Raw genomic sequence first — 19,990 nt, 5'->3', positions numbered from 1 at the left:
GGAGGAACAGCAAAATGCAATTGGGTAAAAACTATAGAGGGGTCTAGGTTAGTAGCAAATTGAAGGGCAAGGAAAGAGGTATAGAAGACGCTAGAGAACCAGCAGTGTATTTGGGCAAGAGCAGTCACCAGATAAGAATAGAAGACAGGAGTAAGGAATGTAAATAAGTAGCTGGAGAGGAAGGTAAGGACCTGGAGGAAAGGGGCAGGTGGGAGCCCAAACTAGATAAATGTAACTGGGAATGCTTCTGGCGTTGGTAGCTGTAGCAGCTGCTCACCAATAGATATGGGGCATGAGAAGAGAGGAAGGCAACAGGCAATCTTGGGAAAATGTCCTATCACTGGCCAGAGGAAGTGGCATACTAGCTAATCGATGAAAGGAAAGGAAGGGGAGAGGCAGGCAGGGTGGAGTTGCTCTGAGTTCCACTCCCATGTCATTTTAATAACATCAAAAGACTGCCTAGTCTCAGAAGCACTACAAAGTCTTTGATGTGAGAACAGTTCTGGCATGACGTTAGTAAACCAAAAAGGGAGGCAGTTGTTAACTCTTAGATTAAATAATTGCTATATGCCCAATGACACACAGAATGACAGCTCAGAAACAGGCAGGAGGGAGAATTGTAGGGGTCAGAGATAGTTACAAGATCCTTCTCTGATACACTGTAATACTTATCCCCCTTCCAGCATTACTGCTAGACGGGGAGATCAAGCAGAGAGCTGGCTCCACTCTGCTCCTGCTGCTGGAGAAGAGTGGGGGATTTCTTTAGCTACTGAGTCTATTCAAGGCACCATGAAGAAATTTGCTTTACAGATGCTTAAAGCCTTTACTTTCATGGACATGCAATAAGATTTACATGAAAAAACATTAATTCTTAAAAAAGAAGTTCATGTATAAAAATATTACATACAATTCAGAACGAGTCAATGATACTGGCATGAGTCTACAGAGTTACTCTATATTTATATCACTGTGAAGGAGAGCAGAAACATTTACTAGGCATCTGAACCAAGCTAAAAAGAAGCAAGAATTTAGAATAATTTTTCTTAACTCCCATGTTTTTTATTGATGAGCTTGACAACAGCAAGCTATAGCAAGCTATAGCAGACATCAAAGGAGATTGAAAAAACAACAAATAGTCTGATAGCACTTTATAGTCGGTCATCTGAAGACATGGGCTGTGCCCACGAATGCTCATAATACCATCTACGTGTTTTGTTAGTCTATAAAGTGCTATCAGACTATTTGTTGTTTTTTCAGTTTACCTGTACAGACTAACTCGGCTACCCCCTGATGCATCAAAGGAGATGTAACATATTGACCCAATGGGGTAAATTAAGGACACAGTTAATTTCAAACAGAATTTTCTGGTCTTTCATTTAAGTCAGACTAATAGTACTAATAGTACTAAGATAACATTGGGCCAAATCCTATAGCTTTTCAATGATAATTTTGCTTAAGAAAGCACTAAATCATTTGACTTACACTATTATGTATGCAACAGTACATTTTAGCATGCAGATATTTTATGGTGAAACAAGATAAAATGGCTGATGTGAGGACATTTATTAATTGATAAACTTACTGCTTGGTTTTTAAATCAGGTTTGAATGACTTTTTTAAAGTTAAGGATAGTAAATAATCAAGAGATTGGTCTCAAATGGTACCCAGTATAGAAGTACCTCTGACAGGCACATAAGTAGAGGATGTGTTTATCTGATTAGAAGGAGGCACAAACAATTGTGACTATTGATTAACATGAAAAAAGTATTTTCCCACATATGTTGTTGATTATAAGACTATATTAAACTGTTATCATGGGTTTATCTGGAATAAACTGGAACATTATTTAGTTTGGGTATGTTTACACTACAGGACAAGGTTGAAATAAGACCCACAATTTCAGCTACGCTAATTGCTTAGCTGAAGTTGAAGTACCTTAACTCGACTTTAGGCGCTGTCCACACTGCAGGAAGTTGAAGGGAGATGCAGGAAGTCAAAGGGAGAACACACTCCCTTTGACTTCCCTTACTCCTCGTGGAAGCAAGACTACTGGCATTGATCAGAGTGTCCCCTTCACTTCGAATTAGCTGTCTTAACTAGACCCGCTAATTCGAACCCTGGAAGATGGACAGTGGCAGCTTCGATTGTTCTCTGCAATGTAGATGCATCCTTTGTTGTTGGATCTTTTTGATTAAGCAGCATTGCTATAAAATATTTGTGCAGATGGAGTTTTTGGAGAAATTAGCTGTGAAGCTCTATCAAATCTTTACTGATCAGGTAAGAAATGTAATTTTTCAAAGGCTTATAACTTAGCCAAATTTGGATGGATTTTCATGGGGTGCCCCATACCTAGCATATGGCTGAGGTGAGCAGAGACTGTAAGTGGTGTGAGTGTCTAGGCTAAAAGGTAGGGAATTCAAGTGTCTAAAGTGCTGCATGGATGACCTCTGGGTGGAGGTGGTATGGGTGTCTGGCAGAAAGGGAAAGAAAAACAGAAACTGGATCATTATGGGGATTATTTAAACTCTCTACTCTCAGGAAAACAACTTTGTATCTGTATTGTTACTGACATAGTTGCTGACAAATACTTTGAAGTAAATTACCAAAATGATTGAAACAGGCATGATTATATATAGGGTTATTTTGAAATGTGTGCAGAATTTTAATTTTTTGTCGCAGAATTCCCCCAGGAATATGAAATGTAATTTACTTGCTGACTTCCTTCATCCAAAAGCAGAATTACTAGTAAAGAGAGAGCAATATATATTTTAAATTAAAGGTAAGCAAATTAACCAAATTCAATAAATGGTAAAGTATGTCTAATTAGCACTTATAGAGTTCTTATCTTTAAAGTATGCTAAGCTTTACCAACATATTTCCATTAAATGACTGCATGTCAACATACCGTTAACTGATACTTTCACTTATTTTTTGGTTCATTTTTGTCAACTGGCAAACAAAAACCACTTGAAACTTGGGTTAGCATTTGGAAAATTGCTCTCTCACATCCTAGACCTTCTCCCTTTTGAGATTATACAAAAATCTGTTTAAGAACTAGAACTGGTTTGAAAAGAAACAAGATTAACTTACAGTTTCTAAGGACATGATACGTTCCTGTAAATAAAGCAGAGTACTTAAATTAGTATGTAAAGAGAACAAATAAAAAACCAGGTGAATGTAATGAAATGGCTTCATTATGTCTTTTCTGGTACTAGCATGTACATAATTTTGTATAAAACTTTATTACATAGGAACACTAGAGTTGCCATACTTGATCAGATTGCTAGCCTGTTCAGTATCCTGTCTGTAGCAGTTGCTTCAGTGAAAGGCATAAGAAAGTCTGGGAAAAAAAACAGTTATGAAAGAACTTGTACATAAGGAAGATTTCTTCTTATCCCCCATTATAGACTGGCTTCTGTCCTGAGGTATGAGAGATGATATCACTTACAATATTTTTGAAGTACTTATTATCATGACTTTGAATATTTTTAACAATATAAACGTTGTCTTGTTCTTGCATCATATGAAATTGCAAAAGCTCCTATCTACATTATTTGCACCATTCACTATAGCTATAGTGTTCTTTCTTATTCCTCTCTTCTCTAAGATAAATTGTTGCAATTATTCCAAACTCTTCATTGTCCATTTCTCCACACATTCAAATCATTTTCATAACCTCAGATCTCACCACATTGCATTTCTCTTACATTGAGTACCAGAACACAAAATTCCAAATAAGAGAATATCTCTGATTTCATATAAGGTCATTATTATATTTTCAGTACTCTCTACTATGTTTCTCATGCATCCTCACATTCTGTTTGCTTTTTTGACCATTGCTTTATGTTGAACAGAGATGTCTTCGTTACCGTAATTTGATTATTTTTCACTGTTTATATCATATTAGCATCTGTTAGGCATTGCTTTATAAAATAAAATACAAAAGTCAAAATACATTAATACTATTTCCTCTTGATAGACTGACTAGTATAATTTTGTTAAAATTAAAAATAAAACCCTAAAAGACAGAAAAAAAGAAAACCCAAATATAGATATCATAAAAATCTTACTATGTATTTTAGAAATGTGTGCATCTGTCTGTCTGCCCTTCCATGAGTTCATTTGTTCAAAAACTCCTTTTAAACGGTAAGAGCTAGTATCACCAAATTTGGTATGCAGCTTCCTCTTATAACTTAAAACAAGATAAGGGTTTAGTTGTGCCAAGACAATGGGATGTGCTGGAATTCGATTGTTTCTCATAAAACGTAAAGTGGGGGAAGGTCTGGTAGGAGAGAGTTATAGTGTAGAATGACCACAAGGGGACAAGCAAGGGGCCAGAGATGGGGATCAGGAGAAGTATAATCCCATTGGGCCAGAAGGGAGCAGGAGTGAAGAAAGGGACAGCTATTTACTATATTTTAAGAGAGTTTGTCTGTTTGTGGGTCTGTACGTCCCTCAGCCAGGGGACATGCACGCTTCCACAGCTATGCCCGCTGCAGTGGCCAAGGACAGGTGTTTCTCATGTGGCTCCAAGGTATTGTGGTGAGAGAGGGTTAGGTTTGTCTTCTCTTCCCAAGACAGCCTGCATACTAAACCCCTCATCTCCAGCTCCACCCCAGAACAATGATTTAAATGAAAAAAAAAACAACCCTTATTTTAGGATCTGAGCAATGCCAGGTGAATCTTCTAGTAGTCGATAACTAAGCAACTGAAGAATATAGAAAGGGGCCTATAATTAAAATCAAACAGTAAATCTGCAGGCATTCTACACAAGTTGTTTAAAAGTACTCTGCTGTCTCTTCCCCTTCTTTTCATGTACTATTGGGACTTATCATATAAATTTTTTTAATCTCATGTCACAACTTGCCAGAAGGTTGTGGGGAGAGAAAACAAGTTGAGGTCTACATTAAAAAGGGTTTGTTGGTATGGCTATACCAGTAATTCTGAACTGGCAAACCTTCTAGTGGAGGCAGTTTGTACTGGTGAAATAAGCTGTAATAGCAAAGTGACTTTTTGGCTGTTATAAATATGTCCAAAATAATGACATCACTTTTCAGTGTTATTTTATTGGCAAACATTTCTAGAGGAGACCTGGGCCAAGAAGCTCCTTTTCCCTCTGCAACAGCTGGGGGGCGTGGAACACTCCCAGATGTGCACAGCCTATGGCCAGTCCCTCCTACGCAACTCATACCGATAGGGTTTATAAAAGTTTACTGGAGCTGCTGACAAGTATCAGAAAGATAGCCATGCTAGTCTGTATCTGCAAAAACGAGGAGTCCTGTGGCACCTTAAAAACTAACAGATTTATTTGGGCATAAGTTTTTGTGGGCAAAACCCCACTTTGTCAGAGCTATTAGTGGCTGTTGAAACTAGTAGAATATGAGATTATAACTTTACTGGTTGAAGTTGTTCACAGAATATCTACTAGCCCAGGACAGAGTATGGAACCTGCCAAACCAGTAAAGGAGAAACTGGAAACATATGGCAGTTAATCAGATATAATTTTCTTGAATCCTTGTCCTCATAGATTTCCTGCAGGAATTCCAGGTTACAGAATACATTTTAAAAATATTATTTTTACCCCCAATCCCACTGCCACTCACCAAAATGAAGTGAAATGGGAAATCAGTATACCTTGGCTTTGGCAATGCTGTCTTAGCTGATGGACTTTTATTTCATAGTTACAGTGAAGGAGAGAAAATGTTGTTAGGTGTCATTAAATTAATAGTTAATTAATTAATAGATAATTTATTAGTTTTGCCACATTTCAGTGTTTATTATATTGAAATAAATAGCAGCTTTTCCATTGTTAGGGCAGCATACAACTTCTATCTGTAATGTCTTGGTGAGCAGATTTGCAGTATGTGCTAATGCGCTGATGATTTGAATATTCCTTTTTGAGGATAAAATTTCTTCTGACTTTTCATATAAAAATCACTCTAATTTGGCTGGAGCTGTCTACCTCGCCAGTAGTAAGGCAAGTACTTGAGATAAACATTAACTCTTCTCCCCTTGAGTTTTGATCAGTGTGGTTCTCTGAGATGCTTTAGATCAGCAGTTTCCAACCTTTTCCAGATAGGGACTCATTTTGGCAATTCAGGAAGACTTGGTGAGCCAAGGCAATTCAAAAATGGGGGGAAGAGGAGGGGCAGAGCCACCTGGGGAGACACTTGGAGACGCTTTTGAAATGCAATGGCGACCCATATTTGGGTCCCGATCCATAGGTTGGGAAACCCTGCTTTAAATGTTAAGAAATACATTCTGTGATCCATCCCCTTTCTGAATGGTGAAGGCCAATGGATTCATCTAGATCTCACTGTGGGGAGGAGATTATCCCTACAAAGAGACATACACAACTACTGATCCCCTGATCAGCTGACATTTGATCAAAAACATCATTTGATGTGGACAATCTGGCCCCAAATATCATTGTTTGCTCAATTTTGCTCAAGAATATTAAAAAAGTTATATGGAAAGTTGCCTTACCACATCAAATTGCCCCAAATCTTATTTACTTTTGTTGCTCTGGGGATTGATTTGGGAATAGAAAACCTCTTGTGCTGGCTTATATTTATTATTTGTATTCTCACAGACTCGATAAGGGGGAGCCATGGACAAGGATCTCACTGAAGTAGGCACTGTATAAACACAGTCCCTAGGCCAAAGAGTTTGCAATCTAAGTATAAGACCAGAGACGGATACAGATAACTGTAGGAATACATGGAAACAATCCAACAGTATTCATCAGGATAATAGTCAATGGTTCAAGCACACTAGCAGCTTAACTACTGCCAAATTTTTGTAGGCACCTATTTCACAGGTGCTAAATAAGGTCAGACAGAACCATCGTGATCATATAGTCTGACCTCCTTGTCACTGCAGGCTACAGAACCACACACGACTCCTGTAATAGATCCCAAAGTCTGACTGAGTTACAGAAAGGAGAGTTTGAAAGAGGATAATGAGCTAGCTTTTGTGGATATTTACAAGCATGAAGGGGCTGCATAAAAAAAAGCATGAATGTACTTTTCCGAATATTTAACAAGTGGGCAATACAGGTAGGCATCATTGGCTGATTGGAGGCAGGATACAAAAAAAGATGTTGCAATAACTGAAAAAGAAGATGACGACAGCATGGAGCTTTTGTTGTGTGGATGGATGGAAAAGGCTGTATCTTAATGATGTTAGGGAAAAAAATCTGTAACTTTCAATGAGACAACCTAGACAGAACATATATTGTACTTAGTGCTAATTAGAGGTTTGAGGCATATTTGTGATTATTTTGGTCCCCAATCTTATACATATTGACATCAATGGAAGGGCTTGTTGTTTTTTTGCAATTGATTGAAGTAGGATCAGGAACAGGTACTGTATTTTTATATTGTCCTCTTCTGATTTGCTACAGCTTTGGAAGAACATATGTGTATTTTTATAGGTATTAGATAGTTCTCCTTAGCTCAATTGGTAGAGGCTTGTTTTTGGAACCAAAGTACAGGGATTCTACTCCTGGCTCTGCACATGTATTTTATTATGGATTGCAGGTCATTTTTACCGTTAAGATTAAGAACACAGTCCCCCTGAAAAACTTTAAGCTTTCAAATGTTTAGGATTAAGTCTCATTGAACACTGAAAGCATTCTAATAATGTTTAAGAAATTGATTACTTTTGAGAATAAAAGATTCTAAAATGGTTCCTTTTGGAAATGTTGGCAAAGTGTTTAGTTTTTCACTGTATCCTTTCATCTAAATTGCACTACACAATACCATTTAGAACATCATTACCTTTGACATTGTTATGCTAGACAGTTCTCTGTCAAATGAAGCTGCTAATAAACACACACATGCACCCCTCGGAATCAGCCAGGACAGTCTTTCAAAAAAAGAAAAAAAACCTCAGTGTTTGTTAAAAATTAGTCTTCCTTTTACATTTCCAACTAAATTGCAAGACCGAAAGAAAATATGTTTCTATTCCTAAAATTGGTAGAATTGTTCTATTTTAGGACTACTGCTAGAAGCACTTTCCTGCTGAACAAATTCTTCTCAGAGGAATGAAATTCAAGATGCTGTGCTTTGCAAAAGTGTTAATAATAGATGATCAGGTGGCCGAGTGGTCAGGGATGCACTTTCTGTCCACAAGGCTGTCATGTGACATACTGGGTGGAGTCTGATGCTGTCTGGAATCTGATTATCTGCAGCTGAATATGCTTAAATGCTGTAGCACTTGATCCTAACTATGTGGTGTTTGGATGGTTTCAGACCCATGAAATTAAAGTTGAAAGAATCAGTCATGATTGTATTTCTAAAACAGAAAAGAAATCTCAGTATTTGTTAAAAATGATTCTTCCTCCTGCATTTCAATTAAAGTATCCCCTTATCCTACAGATAATGTACATGGATCAATTTTTCAGATGTGTAACTGGGAAAGTGGCAATTTAAATGATGTAACAACAGTTATAGAAGGCACATATGGCACAGCTAAGAACAGAAACCAGATGATATCCTTTTGGGGACTTTGATCTCTCCTCCAGTCTAAGACAAGCAGAGGAGCTAAAAGAAGAAAGAATTTCACCTCCTATGATTTATAAAAGGAAGAGTTAACCATAGGTATGAATGATTGTGAAATACCTTGTCTTTCTGGAAAATTTACTGTACAAGAACTAATTATTATTGAGAGAAGACATTTCTTAAACTCTCTTTGCCAATCTTGCTGTATGCGTTGATAGCAAAATGATTTCTTTTATGATTAGGGGGTGGTCAGTTCTAGGACCGGTTTTGTTCGACATCTTTATTAATGACCTGGATGAGGGGATGGATTGCACCCTCAGCAAGTTTGAGGATGACACTAAGCTAGGGAGAGAGGTAGATACGCTTGAGGGCAGAGATAGGGACCAGAGTGAATTAGACAAATTGGAGGATTGGCCACAAGAAATCTGATGAAGTTCAACAAGGACAAGTGCAGAGTCCTGCACTTGGGATGGAAGAATCCCAAGCATTGTTACAGGCTGGAGATCAACAAGCTAAGTAGTAGTTCTGCAGAAAAGGACCTGGGAGTTACAGGGGATGAGAAGCTGGATATAAGTCAACAGTGTGCCCTTGTAGCCAAGAAGGCTAATGGCAAATTAGGGTGCATTAGGAGGAGCATTGCCAGCAGATCCAGAGAAGTGATTATTCCCCTTTATTTGGCTCTGGTGAGGCCACATCTAGAGTACTGTGTCCAGTTCTGGGCTCCCCACTACAAAAAAGGATGTGGACACATTGGAGAGTGTCCAGCGGAGGGCAACCAAAATGATTAGGGGGCTGGAGCATATGACCTATGAGGAGAGGCTGAGGGAGTTGGGTCTGTTTAGTCTGCAGAAGCGAAGAGTAAGGGGGGATTTGACAGCAGCCTTCAACTTCCTGAAGGGAGGTTCCAAAGAGGATGGAGAAAGGCTGTTCTCAGTAGTGACAGATGGCAGAACTAGGAGGAATGGTCTCAAGTTGTGGTGGCAGAGGTTCAGGTTGGATATTAGGAAAAACTATTTCACTAGGGGTATGTCTACACTACCCCGCTAGTTCGAACTAGCGGGGTAATGTAGGCATACCACACTTGCAAATGAAGCCCGGGATTTGAATTTCCCGGGCTTCATTTGCATAAGCGGGGAGCCGCCATTTTTAAAACCCCGCTGGTTCGAACCCCGTGCAGCGCGGCTACACGGGGCTCGAACTAGGTAGTTCGGACTAGGCTTCCTATTCCGAACTACCGGAAACCTCATGGTGTACCAGTAGTTTGGAATAGGAAGCCTAGTCCAAACTACCTAGTTCGAGCCCCGTGTAGCCGCGCTGCACGGGGTTCGAACCAGCGGGGTTTTAAAAATGGTGGCTCCCCGCTTATGCAAATGAAGCCCGGGAAATTCAAATCCCGGGCTTCATTTGCAAGTGCGGTATGCCTACATTACCCTCCTAGTTTGAACTAGGAGGGTAGTGTAGACATACCCTAGGAGGGTAGTGAAGCACTGGAATGGGTTACCTAGGAAAGTAGTGGAGTCTCAATCCCTAGAGGTGTTTAAGTATCGGCTTGACAAAGTGCTGGCTGGGTTGATTTAGTTGGGATTGGTCCTGCCTAGAGCAGGGGGCTGGACTTGATGACCTTCTGAGGTCTCTTCCAGCTCTATGGTTCTATGATTCTATGTTGGGATGGCATTGAGCAGAAAGGGCTCATCAAGACTTTTTCATTATTGTATCAGGAAACCTAATAAGAATGGCTATTCATATTGGCTGAACAGCTGAACCAATTAGCAAATCAGTGTTTAAGAACAGATGTCAGTTGTCACTGCTGTTATCAAACAATAGTAAGATGAACATATTTAATCTTTCTGTGGGATCAAAGCACTATATGCCTTTATTATAATCACTGAAAACATTTGAAATACATCCTCTACATGATGTTGGGGTGGCAATTAAGTTAACCTGTATCAGCATTGCACAGTAGTTGCATCCTTCATTACTGTACTAACATATATTTACTTTCATCGGCAGGTTGCCTTAAACCACAAGCATAGCTCCTTTTGCCATCTTCAAGGGCAGAAAGAAAAATTGACAACATATTCCAGTAAAAACAGCTTTATCAAATGAAAGAGAAAAATCCAAGAAAACATGGGTTGGAAACATCAATTGACATTTGGTATTAAAAATATGCAAACCATGTCAGAATTGCTCATAGTATACTGGAGAGGGAGAAATGGGATAAACAAATTCAACAAACTAGGAAAAAGAAAACTGGCACAAAAGAGTGCGCACATTGACATATAGGAGATCCAGCAAACAGTATTACAATACAACTGTGTAAAAATTATAGCTGACTCCCTGCCATTAAAAATGGATATCAGTAAGACTGGCTGACATTGAAACCATATGCACTGTAGAGAAGACAAACAAAATAGAGAAACACAGTGAACCTGAAATCTAGCAATTTTTAAAAAATCAGAGTATCTGCCAATTTCTGTCAATTTTTGTGGTTTTAGAATTACGTTTTCCTATTTTTAGACTATTTCTCTCTCTCTCTTGAAGCTGTGTAAAAGATCCAAAACTGACTGACACTTTGAAATGCCCAACTCCTCCATGAAGTTGCACTTGTAGTTACAAGCCCTGAGACTTGTTCAAGAGCTCTCATCCATGAACCACATCTGACTAGAAACACAAAAAGAATATTTGCAGATATAATAAAGACAAAGATAGTGGCGAGTGGCAATTCAAATGACAACTTCTGTAAGGCCTTGTCTATCCTTTACAGTTTTGTCAACAAAAGTCAGCTTTCAGTGACAAAACAGTGGAGGTATACACACTGCAATACTTCTCCCACCAATTTAACTCTCCTGTTACACTGATATAATAAAACCACCTCAATGAGAGGCAAGGAGTTTTTTGTGACAAAGTGAGGATGACACAGTGTTTGTACACACTGTGCTTGCATATATTGCCCTAAGTGACCTCTACTAAGTTTCCCTCAATGCCCAACATAATCGCTTTGATCAGCAATTTCAGCTCCACTGCCCTGCAGCCAGGTGCACAGATATGTACTCCTTCAGCTTTAAAGCCTTGGGATTTTTTGAAATTCTGCTTCCTGTTTGCTCAGTGTGGAGAGCTCTCATACCATCTTCCCAGCCAACCATGGTGGCTTTCTGCAGCAAACACGGTCTTGCCTGGAGTATACCAGAATTGTTGTATCTCATGGATCTGTGGGGAGATGGGGTAGTATAGTCGTAGCCGTAGGAACTTTGATACCTACAAGCAGGCGGCTGATAGTATGGAGAAGGGGCATGAAAGGGACATGTAGCAATGTCATGCTCAAATCAAGAAACAGAGTTGGGTATACTAGAAAGCAAGGGAGGCCAACCGTCACACTAGTATGGAGCCAAAGACCATACTTCTGCCTGTACAAGGAACTGAATGTCATTCTCAGTGGAAAGCCTACTTTCACCACCAAGAGGCTCTCCTCCCCCATATGAATATTTTGAGGAACAGGAGGCAGTGGCCAACAGAGTCCAGAATATTAAGTGGCAGACAAGGAAGTTGAGTTGGAGAAAGATATGAGACAGGAGGCAGAGCTGTCCAGTGGTATGGTGAGCCAGAACCACTTTTTGACTCTAGAGGGATCTAGCCATCCAACTTTGTGTGTCTAATATTCTGAGACTAACACAACTATAAAAACACTGAAGACTGTTTCCATTATTCTTCATACTTTTCAGTTGCTGGCCTTTTTTATGTTTACTCCTCTACAACGTAAGTGTAACTATTTGTATTTACAGTAGGCATATTGGTTATTTTCTAATTCTCACAGTTAAGTATTTGAGAGCAAATCACTCCCAACATGGCAAGTACTTGGCTCAGGATTGAAAAAAAAAGCCTCTTAGTTTCAACTCACTGAGGCTACGTCTAGACTACATTCCTCTGTCTGCAGAGGGTTGTTAATGAAGCACTTAGGAAGTGCAAATGAAGCACGGATTTAACTATCCTGTGCTTCATTTGCATAATCACGTAATGGCGCTCTTTCGAAATAGCGCTTTTTCAAAAGAGTGCCATTATGTGATTATACAAATGAAGCGCAGGATATTTAAATCCCGGCTTCATTTGCACTTTTGAAGTGCTTCATTTACATCCCTCTGCAGACAGGGGAATGTAGTCTAGACACACACTGAGATTCTTGTAAATTGTTTTGACAATGGGATGGTGTTTACCTCCTCATGTACGCCTGATCACAGCAGGATGAGCAGAAGTCAAGGTTGACTGAAATCCATTTCTTTTTTGAGATCCATGGGGAATACTCCTCCACATCATGAAACTGCCACTTGGGGTAGCATCATTCATATAAAATCCCAGGGCTTCCCTAGACTTCCTTCCTCCATATCTGTAAAGTGATTTCTGGAACTGTGATGCAGAGTCCTCTCTTGTCGCTGGATGTTCTAAGGTAAGACCATCCACCTTTAAGATTGGGTTCATCCATGTGGAGGAAGAGCTAAGAGAAATAATGCTGACTAGTCAACCTTATATTCAGTGAAGAAATGCTCAATGATTGGGGCACAGATGTGGGGCAAGTGCCTCCCTTTTCAAGGACACTGTGACGTGCTCATCTCACAACAAATGGCCTCACAGGAAGCAGGCAGAGGGACTTCTGCATTCTGAATTAAGAGGAGTGCAGTGTTAACTTTCTCCTAGCTTGCCTAGTGAAGGGACAAACAGCCTTTCAAGAACACTTTGATATGAGACAATTAGGGTGATTTCATGTTTCTTTGTTTTCATGAAACACCTACTAGCTCTCATTGTTATGGATTCCTGGCCAATGGGAGCAGCAGGGACTGAGCCTTCAGGTGAGGGAAATGGAGGAGCTTTCCAGTGCCTGCAGCTCCAGCCTTGGAGTGAGGGGGAACCGCAGAATGCAGACCTATGTTCTCTCCCTGCCAAGCAGGGCCACAATTGCAGGAGCCAACACAGAGCCTGCAGTGGCGGGGGGTGGCTGGGCAGGAATGCATCATGAAAGAGATTTTAGTGGCTGCAGCCCAGTTCCCTGGCCTAAAGGGACCTGCTCTTTTGGTGGCCTGGAGATCTTTTTTGAGGGGCCCTCCTTAGTCCACAGCCCTGGGCTGAAGCCCCCCCACCTAGGGCTCTGCCTCGGGCTTCCTGGAATCAGCTGCTGATCAGTTTCAGCAGCAGCTGACTTGGGGACGCTTGGGGTTCTAAAGTTGATTCTGTATGTAAGTCAGAACTGGTGGTCAGTTTCAGCAGTGGCTGAATCTGGACGCCAGTTCCGACTTACATACAGATTCAACTTAAGAACAAACCTACAGTCCCTATCTTGTACGTAACCCGGGGACTGCCTGTAATAAATAACTATCAATGTGACACACTGTCAGTTGAAGTCAGTTATGCCATTGATTGTATGGGGCACTAAATGCATAGGGTCATAACTCATGAATGTTTTGCTGAATTGAGTCTTAAAAATGGATAACACTACAAGTATTAAACAGCATCAACAAACAGTATATATAGTTGAACAGCTTTCAAACGGGCATATGACAATACCTGGAGATACAGATGAGTTCCTGAAATACAAGGCTGGTTCTATGTGTAAATATTAGTACAACTGTACCAATCCTCCAAGTAAATGTTAAGCTCAAAAAAATCATTTTCAGATAAGTACCTATCTGTATTTTAACAGAATACAGTTTTATTATTTCCCCTAAACAGCAGGAGAACCCTGTAATTTATCATTTACTAAAGACATTCTGTCACTATGCAGGGAAACATAGTCTACTACTATCTAACTCTTGTTATTCTGATAAGTCAAAGAGCAATTCAAATTTGGCTTTTCTTTGATGCTTTCACAGAAGATGATTCAGTTATTGAACTTCAGTACTATTAGCAGGACACATTATTCCCAGGGCATCCTATTTTCAGGTTTTATTTGTAATAAATTTAAGTTCAAAATTAGTTATAAACTTCAGGTAAAATAGAGTGATAAAATTTAACCACCACTAAAATTTAAAGTGGAATTTTTTTTACTATCCTCAGCTCTCAAGTCTCCTGAGACCTCCTGGCACAGTAAATCGAGAAATATGGATCTAGTTGGCCCTATCTGACTCTGTGGTGAAATGATGAGTTTCTAAGTCTAGGTATAAGTTTCACCCTAAAGTTAAATTTTCATCTTAATCAAAATTGGAGATTAAGAGATCCTTCAAGCCAATTAAAGTTTATTTCCCTGGTATGTTCTCCATAACTTTGTCTAGTTTAATTTTAAATGACAATTAACAGGGGAACCTACCATCAGCCTTGTCAGACTTTTTCACTGTCTCTTAGATTTCAGTGTTTAGAATTTTTTCCTAAAATGCTGTTTACATTTATTTTTATTAATATCATTCAAATATTCTTCATTCTGGTCCCTTACACCATCCTCCATAAATTTTGCTCCTTTTTTCCTGTCTATACTTTTTATACACTTGAAGATGGTTACAACCTTGTTAGTGATGACATAGCATGTATAATTACGAAGGATCCATGAGCACTTTAACAATTATGTACTATATGGGAATCACTCCACCTATCACTAAAGAACAGTCAGGTCTTCTGTGTGTAACTAGAGCAACTATTTAACATCACAAGCCAACTCTATCCCAGAGTCTAAAAAAGGAAATAAATGACATATCCAATTAAAATTAGTTTAGAGGATTAGATCCTAAAGTAAAACTTTCTAAGGACAGATAGAATTAACCCCATCTATGGAACTTGCTCTTCTTCATAATCCAGAGCCCAAGTCTAGTGAGCTTCCATGTAAACTATTCAAATCAAATCATTAAGTTTTTACCCAGCTTTTTTCCTCTAAGTTTCAGCCTCTCTGAACACTGTATACATGACTCTTATTCCTGTCAGTTCTCCAAAAGCTGTCATAATGTTGCTGTACCTTGGATGGTTATGAAAGGATGTTGAGAACAGTCGGTCTTGTGTCCATCTCTCAAAAAACTAAGACCACTGCATCTGCAATACTTCCAACTCTCTACTTGTGGGAAGAATATAATAGGCTCATACACTCAAGTTAGCTAATCAGTCTCAATATTTGCCCCATCCTTAAAGCTTATGGTCCTCATTTTTATAGCAAGGTGAAATAAAATGAGGTTTTAAAACTTCATTCTCAAACAAAGACAAGAAATGAAAGTTTTCTTTCATTTTTTTTTAAAACAAGGTCAACTTGTTATCTTGCCTGGCTTAGCAATAATTTAATGTAATGTGCCAGTTCCTACAAATGGAGCTACAAAGCTAGACTGAGACCTGAAAGCTAGAACCTGAATTCTGAGACTCTATGGTAGCTTTATATGTAATTAAGGGTTAATTCTTTATGGTCTCTACACAAGTAAATTGTTCAGGCTGGATAAAAAAAATGCTGGTAGCTTGAGCTAAGCCTCACATTAGAGGTTGGATCCTAGCCCAGGAGGAAAAGGAAGAGGAGGAAAATTGTTTTCACAACACAAAGTGCTTTGTCCAACCTGCTCTTTTTGTACATTTCTATTTTGTTTTATGTTTATGGAAAAAATATGCATTTTAAAAGTGATGTTGCTCTATCAATTAAAGTTAGAACAAAGATCTCCACTAGCACAAAGTATTAACAAACCTTTTAAAAACATGAATAGATTTTCCAGACATTTAGTAAACAATTGCTGAGTACCACCAACGTCTTGGCTTCTTTAACAATGAGGTGGTAATATAACCCCAAACCAGTGCACTCAGTTGCAAAGATAAATATTGTAAATCAAGATCAGACTCCAAGATTCTGTAGGAAGTTTTCATTGCCTTGATGCGTCTGAGAAGTAAAAGCAGCTCAAAGGATCCATTTGCATTCATGTTGCTATACTGCAATAAGAAATGCTCCCCTCATGTAATTTGTCAGTGCCCCAATTGATTTGAAGGGATTGGAGAAAGGATTTACTTATTTGACTAGTTCATAAATGTGTAAGGAAATTGGACTACACTACTGTACAAAATATTTATAATAAAATAATAGCACTATTAAGGAGAATAGACAAATATTGTAGATACAAGAAACAAAACACTAGTTACAAAAAATGTAATACAAAATGAACAAGAATGTCAAGCTTCAATGAAGAATAGTGATAGAAATGTAGCCGTGTTAGTCTGGTGTAGCTGAAACAAATACAGGACTATGTAGCACTTTAAAGACTAACAAGATGGTTTATTAGATGATGAGCTTTCGTGGGCCAGACCCACCTCCTCAGATCAAATAGTGGAAGAAAATAGTCACAACCATATATACCAAAGGATACAATTAAAAAAATGAACAAATATGAAAAGGACAAATCACATTTCTGAAATTATAAGAAATGATAAGAGAGAGAGGCCCTGGAAGCCAAATTTAGGCTGCTAGGTAAGAGATTGAAGTTAAGGAACTCCATGGTGCAATGCCTCCAATTCCACATGCACACCCAGTTAGAGAGGAAGAACTGCATGGTCTCAATGAGTGGATGAGGCAATAGTATAGGGAGGAACGATTCAGATTTATTAGGACCTTGGGATTCTTTTGGGAAAAGAGGAATCTATACAGGAAGGGTGGGCACCACCTAAACCAAAACAGAACCAAATTGCTAATGTTTCAAATTAAAAAGGTTTGTAGAGGAATTTTTAAACTAAGGGCTGTAGGAAAGACATCAGGTACAAAGAAACACATCGTTTGGACAGTGATATCTGTTAGGGGAGGCTTTATTAATGGGAATTCTATGTATCCTCATAAGAAGAGGAGGATGGAAGCTGATAAAATACAGATAGGAACTTAAGAAAAAAGAGTCAAATGAAAAAAGTTCAATTCAGTTATATAACATCATGATAGACAGCTAAAAAGTGACAGATTTTATAAGGACTTGTTTTGAGAGGCAGTATGGCCTCCCTCCAGACTGGAGAGTGAGGGACTACTACACTCCCCAGTGGGTAAAGCCAAATCTACCCTGCCTCCTTGCCAAGAGTACTAGGTGGGACAGGAAGTATAAAGGAAGGGCTCTGCAGCTGAGTTGGGCAGGAGCCAAGGAAGAAGATGGGTGTCTCCACCCTACTGTGGCACCCAGGAGATGAATATGTGCTCTGTGGTACCCAGTCCATGGAAAAAAAGGATCCAGAAGGAGACTTGAAAAGACTGCTGTTTGCTGTGTACTCAGAGAAGCCAGAGGACCTGTGGATTCCATAGGTACCAAGCCCCAGAGAGATAGGCGGTAACCCATTGGCAGCTGACAACAGTCCAGCTATGTTGCTGTCTGTGTTTAGGTCAATGTGTAGCAGACAACTTCACTGCTGTTAGAGCGCTGGATTAGGATGCAGCAGAGTTGGGGGGGAGGGGGAGGAGAGGGGGGTCTAAGGCCTGCGTACATCTACTGTCCATCAAGCTGGAAAAGCAGACTTGGTTGGTGCTGCCCCCTATGGGTGGTCATCCCTACATGCGCTCTGAATTCTATGTCTGTTGGCTGACTTAGCTAGGAGGCTTAGGCTATAGCCTGTTCCCTATCCAACCCTGACCAAAGAGCTACAGCCCCAGACTGTGCGCATTCACTGGCTGCCTTAGCCTGTCTTTGCTGTGCCACACTCAAAGCACCAAAGCCTTAGACTTAATTACTGCCAATCCCACCTCAGGGGCTGTGAACTAAAAACTACTGAATACTCAGCCCCATCTGAGGATGGGGACAAGAGCAGCAGACTGTTATTGCTTGTCTACCTCTGTTAGATGTTTACTGAACTATAAAATGCTTAAGTTTCAGCCCCACCAGTGCGACCTGAGCCAAGGAGTTACTCCCAATACATCGATGAAGAGTGGCTTCCTTTCCCACTGGAGGGAAGGGTCCACTACAGCTTGCATACAAACACTAGAAGTCAAAATTCTAAGGTGGGTGAACCTAAGTGGTTGGTATTAATGAGGATATTGATATAATAGACATCACAGAAACGTGGTGGAATGATGGCCATCAATGGGACATGGTAATACCAGGGTACAAAATATATTGGAATGACAGAATAGGTAATGCTAATAGGGAAGTGGTGCTCTATGTGAAGGAAAGCACAGAATTAAATATAGTAAAAATCTTAAATGAATCCAACTGTGCCATACAATCTCTAAGGATAGAAATTCTGTGCTTGAATTATAAGAATATAGTAGTACACACACACCAACAATCACCTGATCAAGATGCTGATTGTGAAATTCTCCTGGAAATTAAAGACTCTATAAAAACAGAAAAATCAATAATAATAGGGTATTTTCAATTATCCCCATATTGACTGGGTACAAGCTTTAGGGGAGAGGTGAAACATGAATGAAGTTAATAAAAAAAAGCATAGAATTAAGTAAACCCAAAGAGTCAAAGGTTAATTTTTCAGCCAAGTCATTCAATTCTTACATTCTTTCAGAACCCGAGTGTACTATTTGGGCCTGGTAACTTGTTGCTTCTTAATTTATTCGTTTAGTCCTGTACTAGTTATTTTGACATCTTACTCTTTGACTGTACCCAATCTTTGCAATCCAAAAGGACTTGCCTAAGCCATAGCAAAAATGTATGCAGATAAGCCATTTAACTTCTCCACAATAGCTTTATCCTTCTTAATTAATCCTTTTACTCCCTTTTAATGCAGCAGTCCTAGAGATTCTTTCACGATCTTCCTACTTCTGACAGTTAATAATGTCTTATTTGGTTTTTTATATTTATGTGTATTTGTTCTTCAAATCTTATTTTAGCTCTATAACTTCCATACTCCATGTTGCCTGCTGTATTTTTTGCTTTTTATTTTCAAATGGGCTTGATTTACATTTTCTGAAAGTTACTTGCTTTGCTTGAATAAACGAGTTTTGAACCTCACCATTTAGTCATATTGGTTTATTTCTTGCCTTCCAGTTCCTTTTGAATTCAAAGGAATGAATACCAACTGTGACTGTTAAAGTATGCATAAATAGTATTCCAGTGCTGGATCTAAGGATAAAAAGTAGATGATTTGAAGACTAATTTAATAAGTGCTAATACAGTTAACCACTTCGATGCTGGATGACATTAAATTCTGTACATCCACCAAGGGTTTTGACATTGGAGAGTCAACCACCCTCTAGTGCTTCATTTATTGAATTCCACTGGACACTGCTGCCAGAACACACATGCACATGCAGTAGTGACACACAGATTTACAAAGTTAGCTGGGATGAAAACTGCATCTAAATTGGACATATTACTTAATGTTATGGGGAAAAAAATATATTCCAAGAAGATGAATCAACATAACAAACCAATGTAAACATGCACATACACACACACATACCACAATACACGTGTGTGCACAGCATTATAACTTTCTTATAAAACATCTAGTCTTTTAAGTAACTTTTCCAAGTACTGGAATTTGCTTTCCCAACAAAAAAAATGGAGTATTTTCATAAATTTCTGAATGCATTTGCATGGTCCTTGTGTATGTGCATGCGTTTAGAA

At 39.1% G+C, this 19,990-nt stretch overlaps 1 protein-coding gene across 11 annotated transcripts in view; it reads right to left on the bottom strand.

The window, feature by feature from the left end:
* Positions 1-19,990, bottom strand: part of CEP128 (centrosomal protein 128) — a 404,033-nt gene that overhangs the window by 74,662 nt on the left and 309,381 nt on the right. For 10 of the 11 annotated variants that reach the window (XM_075926766.1, XM_014569969.3, XM_025181176.2 and 7 more), the window contains one exon: positions 3,091-3,114. The exons of the other annotated variant lie outside the window; for it this stretch is intronic. In XM_075926766.1, coding sequence (XP_075782881.1) covers positions 3,091-3,114 — 24 coding nt within the window. The remainder of the gene's footprint in view (positions 1-3,090; positions 3,115-19,990) is intronic. 11 annotated transcript variants of the gene reach the window in all.

The sequence above is a fragment of the Pelodiscus sinensis genome, chromosome 4 (assembly GCF_049634645.1).
Source record: "Pelodiscus sinensis isolate JC-2024 chromosome 4, ASM4963464v1, whole genome shotgun sequence".
Taxonomy (NCBI): domain Eukaryota; kingdom Metazoa; phylum Chordata; order Testudines; family Trionychidae; genus Pelodiscus; species Pelodiscus sinensis.
This window is presented reverse-complemented; position numbering and strand designations above follow the sequence as displayed.